The sequence below is a fragment of the Ahaetulla prasina genome, chromosome 12, assembly GCF_028640845.1.
Source record: "Ahaetulla prasina isolate Xishuangbanna chromosome 12, ASM2864084v1, whole genome shotgun sequence".
NCBI classification, from domain to species: Eukaryota; Metazoa; Chordata; class Lepidosauria; order Squamata; family Colubridae; genus Ahaetulla; species Ahaetulla prasina.
This window is the reverse complement of record NC_080550.1, coordinates 28,822,446-28,837,133: the sequence shown is the minus strand read 5'-3', so window position 1 is coordinate 28,837,133 and position 14,688 is coordinate 28,822,446. Positions and strand designations below refer to the sequence as shown.

Sequence of the window (14,688 nt, the reverse complement as noted above, 5' to 3'; positions counted from 1 at the left end):
GGCGTGGCTTGGTGGGCATAGCAGGGAAAGGATTTATTTTATTTTGTTTATTTATTTTTGTCAATCATATAAAAGATAACAGGTAAAAGTATAAACATAATTTGGATACATGAAAAGAGTAAGTAAAAAAGGGGAATATTAGGATAGCGACAATAGGCACGTGGGTGCATTTATGCAAAATCTCCATTCCCACCCCACTCTGGAGCCAGAATTTGCCGGTTCTCCGAACTGCTCAGAATTTCCGCTACCGGTTCTCCAGAACCTGTCAAAACCTGCTGGATTTCACCCCTGGTTCTACTCCAGGGGACCATTTCTGTTCACACCCATTGTCGCTTTCCCTTCCTCCGCATAGCCTATGCCGTTCCTGTTCACAAGTACTGGTTCCCTCCGCTCTTTGTCTTGGGCATATTCATCTGGTCCCTGCTGGAGTATCTCATCCATCGCTTCATCTTCCACATGAACCCTCCAGCCAGCAACTACTATCTGATCACGTTGCATTTTCTGGTACATGGCCAGCATCATAAGGTAGGTGAGCCCTGGGAAACTGGGGTGATAGCAGCTTGTGGTGAGATAACATCTGGGCCTGTCTCACCAATGTGACCCAGCTCAAGAGCAGCCCAAAGGGAGTTTAGCTCAGCAGTTTTGTGCATTGAAGAGGACTTCCAACATTGCAAAACTGTCAGCCATGGAGAAGTCAAGGCTGACTTGATGGGTCAACTTGACCGTTTATAGCAATTGTATTAATTTATGATATACCAAAACAATTGATATGATTCTGGGTTTTACTGATTAGACTGATGGATCCTCATAGAAATGGCTAGCTTATATTATTATGAAAAAACAAAAAGTTGTGCTTAATGCCTTATTTTACTACAACGGAGAGAGTCGGAAAGCAATGCTTTTTTTTCTTTTTCCTAATCCTTCCTCACTCCCCACCCCCACCCCTTTCTCTCCATCGTTTTCCTATTTTCTTCGCTATTTTCTATCTTATTTTATCTTATAACTCAATAAAAGTTTGGAGTAACAAAAAAAATACAAAAGCAAAAAGGAGGAGAAATAGGGAAGGGATAACACAAATACTACTTGGAAACCGCTTCTGGACTTTGTGCTTGAGGTTAGAAAACAATGAAACTTCGATTCTGGGCTTTACCAATTAGATAGATGTGGTGTTACGGAAATGGCTAGTTTAATCTACTAGGTAAAAGTAAAAAGTCACCGTTTGATGTTATTACCCTCTTCCACTGCACCAAGGGGAGTTGGAAGTCAATGGCATGATGGATCTCAAAGTGTTCTGTGCCAGGTTAAGTTGCTGCCCGACTTAGGATAATTCTGCACAATATCCTCAGCTTGTTCTCTGCCAGTCTGTTCCTGAAGTTTGTTTAAGGGATTCCAATCTGGATTTGACAGGTCATTGTTCCCATTAATTGCCTTTCTACCTGTATGAGGAGAGCAAGATATACCGAGTGGCCCAGTGGTGAAATCCAAATTGTTTTACTACCAGTTCTGTGGGTGTCGTTTGGTGGGCATGGCAGGGGAAGGATACTGTAAAATCTCCATTCCCACCACACTCTGGGGCCAGTCAGAGGTGATGTTTGCCAATTCTCCGAACTATTTAAAAATTCCGGTTCTCCAGAACCTGTCAGAATCTGCTGGATTTCACCCCGGAGTGGCCCCTGGAGGTAGGGATCTACTTATCTAGCAGGGGACCCCCTTCCGTCCTAGAGGGATCTGGTCGCACCTTTTCCACCCACTGATTTTATCCAAAGGCCCAAGCTTTTTGTGAAATCACATCATTGGAATTAGCTTTGATTATTTATTTGTTTGTTTGTTTGTTAGTTTGTTTGTTTGTCAAACACAACAGTATATATAAGTATAAACATGAAATAACCATACGAATTGGATATAATGAAAGAAAACAATAGGACAGGGACGGTAGGCACTCTGGTGCTCTTATGCACGCCCCTTACAGACCTCTTAGGAATGGGGTGAGGTCAATAGTAGATATTTTTATTTATTTATTTATTTATTTATTTGTCGTAACAATATATACAAGTATAACATAGAGGATTATATAATATGTAAACATATATATGAGGAGAAACAAGGTACTATAAACACATATATATATAGGGGAAGAAACAATAGGACAGGAACGGTAGGCACGTTTGTGCTCTTATGCACGCCCCTTAGAGTCCTCTTAGGAAAGTGGTGAGGTCAACCGTGGATAGATTTAGAGTAAAACTTTTGGGGTTATGAGAAGAAACCACAGAGTCAGGTAATGCATTCCAAGCATATATAATTCTGTTACAGAAATCGTGTTTTCTGCAATCTAAACTGGAGCGGTTGACATTGAGTTTAAATCTGTTGGTAGCTCTTGTGATATTGTTATTGAAACTAAAAAAGTCATTAACAGGAAGGACATTACAACGGATGATTTTATGAGCTAAACCCAGGTCCTGTCGAAGGTGACGAAGTTCCAAGTTTTCTAGACCCAGGATATCAAGTCTGGTGGAATAAGGTATTTTATTGGTTTCAGAGGAGTGGAGAACACTTCTTGTAAAATACCTTTGGACACACTCAACTGTGTTGATATCAGATATATGGTATGGGTTCCAAACAGGAGAGCAGTAATCAAGAATTGGCCTAGCGAATGTTTTATATGCTCTGGTCAGTAGCGTGGTGTTTTTTGAAAAGAAGCTACGTAGAATTAAGTTAACAACTCTTAGAGCCTTTTTTGCTATATAGTTGCAGTGGGCTTTGGCACTTAGATCGTTAGATAGAAAAACTCCAAGGTCTTTGACAGGGTGGGGGTCATCTGTGAGGTAATGTCCATCAAGCATGTACTTTGTGATTGGGTTTTTTCTTCCAATATGCAGGACTGAGCATTTACTGGTTGAGATTTGTAGTTGCCAAATTTTAGATAGATAGTCTTTGGTTAAAGCTTTGGGGATTTTGGGAAGAGACCACAGAGTCAGGTAGCACATTCCAGGCATTAACAACTTATGACTCAGTCTTCTACCATATTTGGCCAGCCTGACTGCAATTTAGGCGTGTTAAGGCTCTGCCATTCTGTGCCACTCAACTCTCCACAAATGTGAACACCCTTGCTTGGCATTTTAATCCTCAAAGCAGGAAGAAATCGAAAGCATTTGGACTTTCCCCAGCCCTGATGTTACAACCTCCATTGAGGATGTGGATGGGTTGAAAGGATATTCTGCTCAGCCACAAAGGACTTTCCATTTTAGAGAAAGCCAAGATCCAAAGAGAAGAATTTGTGATAATTCCAGCTTCAGATGGAAGCCCTAATAGAGTTACTGCAAGGTTATTAGAGACGAGTGCCAGAGTGTTCAATGGGGAAGGGGAGCGTCCCAAAAATCAACCTGCGGGATCAAAAGCTCACCCTTTTGATGTGCATCATGTGAACAAAAGGGCTGGAGTGAGCTTCAGTCATGCTCGGTGGCCACATCTTAACAGATGCCCTTAAAATACTGGATGTAGCCTGCTAGGGAATTGATGAATAGGGGACTGGAGGCTAAAACATATGAAGAACGGTTGCTGGAACTGGGTATGTCTAGTTTAATGAAAGGAAGGACCAGGGGAGACATGGTATCAGTGTTCCAATATCTAAGGGGCTGCCCCAGAGAGGAAAGAGTCAATTTATTCTCCAAAAGACCTGAAGGCAGGATAAGAAGCATGGATGGAAGCTTATCAAGGAGAGAAGCACCTTAGAACTAAGGAGGAATTTTCTAACAGTGAGAACAGTTAACTAGTGGAACAGCTTTGCTTTCAGAAGTTGTGGATGCTCCAACACTGGAAGTTTTTAAGAAGAGATTGGACAACCATTTATCTGAAATGGTAAAGGGCTTCCTGCTTGAGCAGGGGGTTGGACTAGAAGACCTCCAAGGTCTCTTCCAACTCTTGTTATTCTGACTTCAACTCTCAGAACTGCTGGCTGGGGGAATTCTGGGGGTTGAAGTCCACACCGCTTAAAGTTGCAGAAGTTGAGAAACCCACCGTTCTCTCTGAGACTGAGATCCCATTATGTCCCCTGTCCTCTTTCTCGCAGTCCCCGTTCGACAGCTCCCGCCTGGTCTTCCCACCTGTGCCGGCCTCCCTGGTCATCTTCTTCTTCTACTTTCTTAGTCAAGTGATTTTCCCTAAAGAATTTGGGCTCTGCATCCTGTGCGGAGGAATCCTTGGCTACATTATTTATGACATGATGCATTATTACTTGCACTACGGCTCGCCCGGAGAAGGCACCTACTTCTACGGTCTGAAGACCTATCACATCAAGCACCACTTCGAACACCAGAAAGCAGGTGAGGGGGGGCAGCGAGGAGGGGGAGGGGAGGAGGCGAAGGGTGCAGCTGGCCATTGAGGTCCTTTTCTTTGCTCTCAAGCATCTTAGCTTCCAGGGGCCAAGCTAAGTCAGTACAGGTAGTTCTCAACGTACAACTGTTCACTTAGTGGCCGTTTGAAGTTACAATGGCACTGAAAAATGTGACTAATGACCATTTTTCACAGTTACGACCTTTGCAGCATCCCCAGGATCATGTGATCATAATTCAGACTCTTGGCAACTGACTCCTATTTATGACGGTTGCAGTGTCCCTGGGTCATGTGCTCCACTTTTGCGACTTTCTGGCAAGCAAAATCAATGGGGAAGCCAGGTTCACTTAACAACCTTGACCCTAACTTAACAACTGCAGTGATTCACTTAAGGTGGCATGGAAAGTCATAAAATTAGGCACAATCCACTTAACAAATTTCTCATTTAACAGCATAAACTCCACAGCTGCTTTGGGCCAGACAGTCTCTCTCAGCCCAACCAATGGATCAATTTTGTTCATTGATTGGGGGGTATGGGGAGGGCCTTGTACTTGTGGAAAAGGGGGAAAAAGTCAAATGCCGAAGAAAAACCAAATGCACAGGTATAGTGTAGGTCAGTGGTTCCCAACCAGTGTGCCGCGGCACTAAGGGGTGCCGTGAGATCTTTTGAGGGTGCCGGGAACTTTTGAGCTACAGAGATTTTAAATATCTATTTCCTTATAAGGGTGCCGGGAACTTTTGAAAGGCTTTCCAAGGGTGCCTCAAACAAGAAAAGGTTGTGCCTCAAACAAGAAAAGGTTGGGAACCACTGGTGTAGGTGGTACCTGGCTCAATAGTAGTAACTGTGAAATAGATCTTGGAGACTCTGGGAAGAGTGCAGAGAAGAGCAACAAAGATGAATAGGGGACTGGAGGCTAAAGCATACAATGAACGGTTGCAGGAACAGGACATGGATACTCTAGGGAAGAAAAGGACCAGGGGAGACATGATAGCCAAGTTCCAATATCTCAGAGGCTGTCACAAAGAAGAGGGAGCCAAGCCAAGCTATTCTCCAAAGCTCCTGAGGGCAGGACAAAAAGCAATGGGTGGAAACTAATCAAGGAGAGAAGCAACCTGGAATTAAGGAGAAATTTCCTGACAGTTAGAACAATTAATCAGTGGAACAACTTGCCTCCAGAAGTTATGAATGCTCCAACACTGGAAGTTTTTAAGAGGAGGTTAGATAACCATTTGTCTGAAATGGTGTAGGGTTTCCTGCCTAAGCAGGGGGTTGGACTAGAAGGCCTCCAAGGTCCCTTCCAACTCTGTTATTCTGTATTTTGTATTATCACCCTGCATGTTTTATTGTCCCCTCTGCCCCCTGCAGGCTTTGGTATTTCCAGCCGATTCTGGGATCATCCCTTCCACACGCTGATTCCGGAAGAAAAGAAGAAGAACGAATAGCCTTCATCCTTCCTGCTTGGCCCCTGGTGCTGCAACCAGAGTCCCGCCGGTGGCTGTCATTGGTGGAACTTTGCAGGGCCTGGAACAACCCTCGGATTTGGACTGGGGAGAGAACATAGTCTCCTTTTCCTGCTGCTGTGTGGCCTTATTTTGGGAGGTTCTCAGGGATGAAGAGTGCCTGAAGACACCCTAGAGCTGTGAAGAAGCAAATGGGGGGGGGCAGTTGCACCTTAACGTCATAGTCAGGGATGGATGTCGGAGCAGAAATCCTGCCCAGTTTTATTTCCTTCTATTTAAGTATAATTTTATTAAAGATTTTTCTTAAATGAAAGAACGTGAAAGCTAATGCAAACTAATATAAAGTGAGAACAAGAAAAGAGCGAAGAAGAAACCAAAGAGAAAACTAGAAGTGCAAGAAAAGAGGAAAAGAAAAATAGAAAAAAGAGATACAAAGTGTCTGATCTATTTTACAGCAGTTATAAGTACAATTATAAAACTTATAATCCTATAAGTTAAATATAAATCCTAATCATCCAAACCATAAATCGTTAAGTTCATTTTTTTCTATTTTATGGAAAAAGTCTGCAAGGGCTTTCCAGTTAGCAATAAACATAGAAAATGCCTTTTCTGTGATCAAAGAAATCAATGTCGGCATCTCAGCAAGTTCCATCTTCTTCACCAGCCATTCCCCCATTATGGATCGTGCCAAATCTTTCCACTTTTCCACCTACCTCTCAGCTCCCTTTCCAAGCACCAAAATCTTATTCTGTAACCTAAATGGTTGAATTTATCCATATAACATCTAAGCGGAGCTTGTGGGAGAACATGTCAGGGGCTGTCAACTTGCCAGGGGCTCCTGGCTCTTAGATGTGCTGGTTTCCGGTGCTGGGTTTTGTGGGTGAGAAAAAGGATGCTAGAAAAAGAGGAACACTTGTCAAAACCCTCGGGGCTGTTTGTGGTTTAACTACCTACATGGAGCCAAAGAGCTCTTTATTGCTCTTTGGAGAATATAGAATAATAGGTCACATAAAGTGATAGCACCACTTTGTACTGCACTGGTGAAGCCACACTTAGACTATTGCATCCGCTTTTGGTCACCACAATGCAAACAAGATATTGAGACCCTTTTGAGAAGCTGTCACAGTGGAGTCAGCCTATTCTTCAAAGCACCTGAGGACAGGAGAAGAAATAATGGATGGGAACTAATCAAGGGGTAAAGCAGAAATTTCCTGACAGGTCGTCTTTTTCCGGTGAGACCAGTCTATCAGGGCAACCTGGTCCACCCAAATATGGGATGCAGCAGTTGCTTTCGTGACAAACTATTGTTTATGTTCAATTTATATTTTACCGGCAAAGAAATAAAGGAAACTAATATAGATTTATTTCAAGCTATTTAGCTTTCGTCAGCTAGCCATACTCTTTCTGGGATTCGAACCTGGGCTACTTTCCAGAATCCCAGAAGAGTTTGGCTAGCTGATGAAAGCTAAATAGTGTGAAATAGATCAATGCTAAGGTAAAGGTAAAGGTTCCCCTCGCACATATGTGCTAGTCCTTCCCGACTCTAGGGGGCGGTGCTCATCTCCGTTTCAAAGCCGAAGAGCCAGCGCTGTCCGAAGACGTCTCTGTGGTCATGTGGCCGGCATGACTCAACGCCAAAGGCGCATGGGACACTGTTACTTTCCCATCAAAGGTGGTCCCTATTTTTTCTACTTGCATTTTTTACGTGCTTTCGAAACTGCTAGGTTGGCAGAAGCTGGGACAAGTAACGGGAGCTCACCCCATTACACGGCAGCACTAGGGATTCGACCGCTGAGCTGCCGACCTTTCGATCGACAAGCTCAACGTCCTAGCCCCTGAGCCACCGCATCCCTTATATCAACTCATTAATAACTTAGTGTGTTCTATAGTATAGTATATCAATGCTAGTCTCCCTTTATTTCTTTGTCGGCAAAACATAAATTCAACACTTCTGACAGGTAGGACAATCAAGCAGTGGAACAGCTTTGCCTTCAGAGGTTGTGGGTGCTTCACCACTGGAGGCTTTTAGGATGAGACTGGACAGCCACTTCTCTAATGGTTTAGGGTCTTCTGCTTGAGCAGGGGGTGGTTGGACTAGAAGACCTCTTTCCAATTCCATAATTCTGCGATTCTGCCCCTTTGTGACATCACAATGTATGTAGATAAGAAGAGCTGTTTGTACTTTGGTGCTGCGACATTGCTTTGACAGGCTGTCACACCATGACCTGCTCTCTCCCCCCCCCCAAAGTTGCTGTGCAGGGGCATTCACAAGACCAAAATCTTCAAGATAGTGGGTGGATGTTGCAGTTGAAGCCCCACCGCTTATGTGTGTGCGTGTGTGGGTACTCCCATCCTGATGGTGATCTTCCCTCCATGGATGTCCCTAGACGCAGGGACTTTCTTTATCTCAATTACCCCTGCATTCCCAGATGCCATGGCCAAGAACTGCTCCTTCCACCCTCAGTCCAGGGGTACTTGGTGACCTATGGGGGCAGCTCCCTCTTGAGATACCTCCTGCACCCTTGCTCAAATTGTGCCTTTATGTTTCCAGAGCAGGGGGGGCCTTGGACCAGCCCAGTGGTGGGCTGCAACTGGTTTAACAACCGGTTCTGTGAGCACCGTGCTTTGCGCATGCGTGCTGAATGCGCTTGTGTGCAACGTTCAAATTACAGCAATTTGAAGCTCAGCTGCTTACTTTCTAAGGCAGCCCCAGTAAGTAGAACAGCTGTGCTGCACGAATCAGCTGAGCCAGAAAGAAGGAAATATAGGACAGGATAGGGCGGGGGTGGGGCCAGCTGATGGTCAGAACTACCAGTTCACTTGAACAGGTCCAAACCGGCAGCAGCCCACCCATTAGACCCTGGGCCCTAATTGCCATATTGCCAGTGGCGTCAACAGCCGGAGGGTTGAATCTTCACTAGACTGGGATGGAGGAGTCTTGCAGGAAAGCAGAGTTGGATGGTTTGAGCTTTTCCCTTCTAGGATGCCGTCATCTTTATTTCCTCTGAGTTCTCTAGCCCAGGCTGCCTCCTGCTGGGAAGACAGGCGAGTTGCAGCAATGAGAGAAGATTTCTGCTGCCTCCCGGCAACTGATTGCTCATTACCTTGTGATTCTGCTACCAACGTTTCCTTTCGCTCCCTTTAGGATTAAATGCCACTGATGAAATGTTGGGGTGTGTGCGTGCAGCTGGCAGCTAGGTTGCGTGTCAAATGCCAAAGTTCTCCTGCCAATTTTGTTTGGGCTCCTTGCCCAAAGGCAGTGAGAAGGTCTTCAGGGAGAGATGCCTGTCTTGCACTGCTCACCCATATCTGTGGGCATCCCAGAATCTTGAGATAAAAAAAAACACATTTTACCCTCTGGTCAGAGATTCTAAAAAGTCCAGAAAACTGGCTGTATTTGCAGAAGATATCCAGGTGGAACCATCGGTAAGAAAGGGACCCCCTCACTCTGTACCAGCCAGTCTAGCAAAATGGCACGTGTAGAAAAAAAAGCTGGAACTGGACACCAGCCCTACCATGTTTCTCAGAAAATAAGCCCGGGTCTTATTTTCTTTTAGACTTGAAAATAAGGACTTGGGCTTATTTTCCAGGCAGTCTTACTTTTTTTCTGAGGTGCAGCAGGCCAGCTTCGGTGAGCTGGATGTGCCGTGGATGCACCATCGCCTCCATTCCAAACCTTCAGCGTTTGGAATGGAAGCTTTTTGGCGAACGAGAGGAAAATGGGGAGGGGGATTTTCCTGCCTGCCATCCTTCCCTCAGTCTGTGCTGAGCTTGAGGAACGGATGAAAGGCAGGAAAATCCCCCTCCCCATTTTCCTCCCATGAGCCTCCTCAAAAGAGGGAAAAAGCAAAGCTGCTGGCCGTGGAGCTGCCAGCTTTGGGGAAACAGCCCAACAAGCAGAAGCGCTGTGCCCAGAAAAAGAAGGGCAAAAGCGGTATTTGCGCTGCCCCAAGGAGCCAGCGGGCTGCAGCTGGACAGTTGCCCCCTTCCACGCCTGCACCTCTACTCGTGCTGGCCACGTCCATCCTCCCAGGCTTATTTTTGGGGTAGGGATAATATTAGCCCCCCCCCCGAAAAAAATAGGGTTGGGCTTATTATTGGGGTGGGTGGTGTTTTTGGAGAAACACGGTATTAGCACACTGTCTTAACAGTAGCTGCCAGTTCATTCTTTTTTTTTTTATTGAAAAAGTTTTACAACAACAATTAAATTTTTCCCCTCCTCTCCCCCCTCCCTCCAAAACCCCCCTCCCCCCCCCCCGACTTCCCGGAGCAAATACAAGGTATAGTTCAATAAACAAACAGTCATACATTCAATTTTTAAAATCTAACACAATTATAATCCTTCTCTCTCACATAACCTGACTTCTTCCATTAAAATCAAAAACAACGTCCTTCATTCAAAGGCAATCTGAAATTTCTTAATCTGATATCTATTTTGAATAGAATCAATCCAATTCTTCCATTCGTTTAGATATTTTTCTTGAGTACTGTCTTTCAAGAAGGCTGAGATTTTAGCCATCTCAGCCAAATTGGAAACTTTCAATATCCATTCTTCTATTGGAAAAAATTACAATGAAAAAAAGCTGCCAGTTCATTCTTGTTTGTTAAATAGTGATTTTATTTATAAGCTTCATGAATCTAACAAGGAGCAGAGGGAGTCTCTCCAATTAACCATGCACATCTGTGTGTGAATTTACACACCTACAAACACCCACACACAAATACTGGGCAACACGTCTGGCCCCTTAAGGATCAGGTAGGTGGGTTAAGTTGGCCAGGATAATATAGACATTATGACAAAGCAAATAAAAACAGAAGCTCCAGGTGCTCCACCTTAACTATAGTTGGACTCCTTTTTAAAGTCCAAGCAAGTTGCTATGACTACTTTTAACCTAGTTTGGCAGGCCATGCACTAATTTCATCTTTATTTGCTTTTGCCATTGCTATGTACATAGAAACAGCTACAGCAGATGCTTACAGATGATACTTTTAATGTGATAGGAATCAGGGAATGGTTAACTGAATTACAGTTTACTGAATTATGATTTACTGAGTTGAAACTGCCCAGGATGTATATACAACCTACTGAAATCAACTTAAATGAACTCATCAATCAAATGAACTTAAGCACCCAGGCTGGGTTTGCATAATCTGTTATTTATTATTATTATTTATTATTTTGATTTTTATACCACCCTTCTCCCGAAGGACTCAGGGCGGTGTACAGGCAAAAATAAAACAGGCAATACAATGTACAATTTAAAATGCAAATTAAAAAACTTATTTTATAATTAGCCTAAAAAGTTTAAAATATATAATAAACTAAAACCCCATTTAAAATTATTAATAAAAAATTTAAAAAAATTTAAAAATTTAAATTTAGGTCAGCCTTCTTCAACCTTAGTCACTTTTAAGGTGTGTGGATGTCAACTCCCAGAATTTCCCAGGCAGCATGATTGGCTCAGGAATTCTGGCAGCTTGTCCACACATCTTAAAAGTGACTAAGGTTGAGAAACACTTTGCATGAATCTGTGCTAACTTGGGGTTGGCTGGTTTGAGTCACCAATAAATAATGCTTTGCAACATCCCAGGGTTCTTATTTTGGAAAAGACGCCCTTGAGTTTCCTCAAAGGGACTTTCTCCAGCCTGAATTGCTCATTTGTAAACTTGATTGCAGAAAATATGACTTCTGCAACAGAGTTGTTAATGCTTGGAACTCATTACCTGACTCCATAGTCTCTACTCAAAATCCCAAAATCTTCAACCAAAAACTGTCTACTATTGACCTCACCCCATTCCTAAGAGGGGCGTGCATAAGAGCACAAAAGTGCCTACCGTTCCTGTCCTATTGTTCTATTCATTATATCAAATTAATATAGTTGATGCATATTTTTTTACATACATATATATATATATATATATTTGTTTTCTGAGGTTTTCGCGGGTGTTTGTATGTAGGTCTTTGGTTATTCGGGTTTTCTCCCGCGTAAAATTGGAAGTGTCTTGGCGACGTTTCGACGAAGTCTCATTCGTCATCTTCAGGCTTCAGCTTCGTGCTTCTGGGAGCAATGTGTGATTGCAGCTGTTTCTTCCTTTTTAACTGCTAGTGGGGGTTTGAACTGATTGGGTGGGAGCTTGGCTGTGCTCTGATTGGATGGGGTTTTCTGTGCTCTGATTGGCTGGGGTGTGTCCTGTGTTGGTGGGGGCTTGGTTGTGCTCAGTCTAGTCTGTGCTGCAGGGGATTTGAGCTGGTGAGCTGTATAGCTGTTGTTTGGCTTTGTGGTCGTGCTGCATCTTCATAGTGGGTGTCAGTCTGCTGCATGAATGGATTGGAGGGTTTGAAATGGCTAATGTTGCAGCTGCGGTCTGTTGTTATTCCCAAAAGGAAAAATTGTGGTAGGAACTTTCAAACAAGAATGAACTGGCAGCTTTTTTCCATTGGAAAAAATTACAATGAAAAAAAGCTGCCAGTTCATTCTTGTTTGTTAAATAGTGATTTTATTTATAAGCTTCATGAATCTAACAAGGAGCAGAGGGAGTCTCTCCAATTAACCATGCACATCTGTGTGTGAATTTACACACCTACAAACACCCACACACAAATACTGGGCAACACGTCTGGCCCCTTAAGGATCAGGTAGGTGGGTTAAGTTGGCCAGGATAATATAGACATTATGACAAAGCAAATAAAAACAGAAGCTCCAGGTGCTCCACCTTAACTATAGTTGGACTCCTTTTTAAAGTCCAAGCAAGTTGCTATGACTACTTTTAACCTAGTTTGGCAGGCCATGCACTAATTTCATCTTTATTTGCTTTTGCCATTGCTATGTACATAGAAACAGCTACAGCAGATGCTTACAGATGATACTTTTAATGTGATAGGAATCAGGGAATGGTTAACTGAATTACAGTTTACTGAATTATGATTTACTGAGTTGAAACTGCCCAGGATGTATATACAACCTACTGAAATCAACTTAAATGAACTCATCAATCAAATGAACTTAAGCACCCAGGCTGGGTTTGCATAATCTGTTATTTATTATTATTATTTATTATTTTGATTTTTATACCGCCCTTCTCCCGAAGGACTCAGGGCGGTGTACAGGCAAAAATAAAACAGGCAATACAATGTACAATTTAAAATGCAAATTAAAAAACTTATTTTATAATTAGCCTAAAAAGTTTAAAATATATAATAAACTAAAACCCCATTTAAAATTATTAATAAAAAATTTAAAAAAATTAAAAAATTTAAATTTAGGTCAGCCTTCTTCAACCTTAGTCACTTTTAAGGTGTGTGGATGTCAACTCCCAGAATTTCCCAGCCAGCATGATTGGCTCAGGAATTCTGGCAGCTTGTCCACACATCTTAAAAGTGACTAAGGTTGAGAAACACTTTGCATGAATCTGTGCTAACTTGGGGTTGGCTGGTTTGAGTCACCAATAAATAACGCTTTGCAACATCCCAGGGTTCTTATTTTGGAAAAGACGCCCTTGAGTTTCCTCAAAGGGACTTTCTCCAGCCTGAATTGCTCATTTGTAAACTTGATTGCAGAAAATATGACTTCTGCAACAGAGTTGTTAATGCTTGGAACTCATTACCTGACTCCGTAGTCTCTACTCAAAATCCCAAAATCTTCAACCAAAAACTGTCTACTATTGACCTCACCCCATTCCTAAGAGGGGCGTGCATAAGAGCACAAAAGTGCCTACCGTTCCTGTCCTATTGTTCTATTCATTATATCAAATTAATATAGTTGATGCATATTTTTACATATATATATATATATATATATATATATATATATATATATATATATATATATATATATATATATATATATATATATATATATATTTGTTTTCTGAGGTTTTCACGGGTGTTTGTATATAGGTCTTTGGTTGTTCGGGTTTTCTCCCGTGACGAAGTCTCATTCGTCATCTTCAGGCTTCAGCTTCGTGCTTCTGGGAGCAATGTGTGATCGCAGCTGTTTCTTCCTTTTAACTGCTAGTGTGGGTTTGAACTGATTGGGTGGGAGCTTGGCTGTGCTCTGATTGGATGGGGTTTTTTCTGTGCTCTGATTGGCTGGGGGTGTGTCCTGTGTTGGTGGGGGCTTGGTTGTGCTCAGTCTAGTCTGTGCTGCAGGGGGATTTGAGCTGGTGAGCTGTATAGCTGTTGTTTGGCTTTGTGGTCGTGCTACATCTTCATAGTGGGTGTCAGTCTGCTGCATGAATGGATTGGAGGGGTTTGAAATGGCTAATATTGCAGCTGCGGTCTGGCTTCTGGTCCTTGGTCGTGCTTCATGATCAGTGTGGGTTTGGGTCTGCTTTCTGGGTGGATGTGCGGTGGTGACACATGGTGACACATGGTGACACACGGGAAAGAAAAACTTGACAACTTCCTCACACACCATTCGTCATCTTCAGGCTTCAGCTTCGTGCTTCTGGGAGCAATGTGTGATCGCAGCTGTTTCTTCCTTTTAACTGCTAGTGGGGGTTTGAACTGATTGGGTGGGAGCTTGGCTGTGCTCTGATTGGATGGGGGTTTTTCTGTGCTCTGATTGGATGGGGGTGTGTCCTGTGTTGGTGGGGGCTTGGTTGTGCTCAGTCTGGTCTGTGCTGCAGGGGGATTTGAGCTGGTGAGCTGCATAGCTGTTGTTTGGCTTTGTGGTCGTGCTACATCTTCATAGTGGGTCTGCTGCATGAATGGATTGGAGGGGTTTGAAATGGCTAATGTTGCAGCTGCGGTCTGGCTTCTGGTCCTTGGTCGTGCTTCATGATCAGTGTGGGTTTGGGTCTGCTTTCTGGGTGGATGTGCGGTGGTGACATCCTGTGTGGACCTTGTGAGTGTGGGTCTGGTGTCATTCCTCGTGTTAGGGACTCGTTTGTCAATAA

The 14,688-nt window shown here is 43.3% G+C and overlaps 1 protein-coding gene across 1 annotated transcript in view; it reads left to right on the top strand.

Annotated features, from left to right (window-relative positions):
• Window positions 1-6,526, top strand: part of FA2H (fatty acid 2-hydroxylase) — a 74,826-nt gene extending 68,300 nt beyond the window's left edge. The window contains exons 5-7 of the mRNA XM_058155598.1: window positions 353-525; window positions 4,067-4,319; window positions 5,696-6,526. Of these exons, the coding sequence (XP_058011581.1) occupies window positions 353-525; window positions 4,067-4,319; window positions 5,696-5,772 (503 nt within the window). The 3' untranslated portion in view covers window positions 5,773-6,526. The remainder of the gene's footprint in view (window positions 1-352; window positions 526-4,066; window positions 4,320-5,695) is intronic.
• Window positions 6,527-14,688: the final 8,162 nt, after the last annotated feature.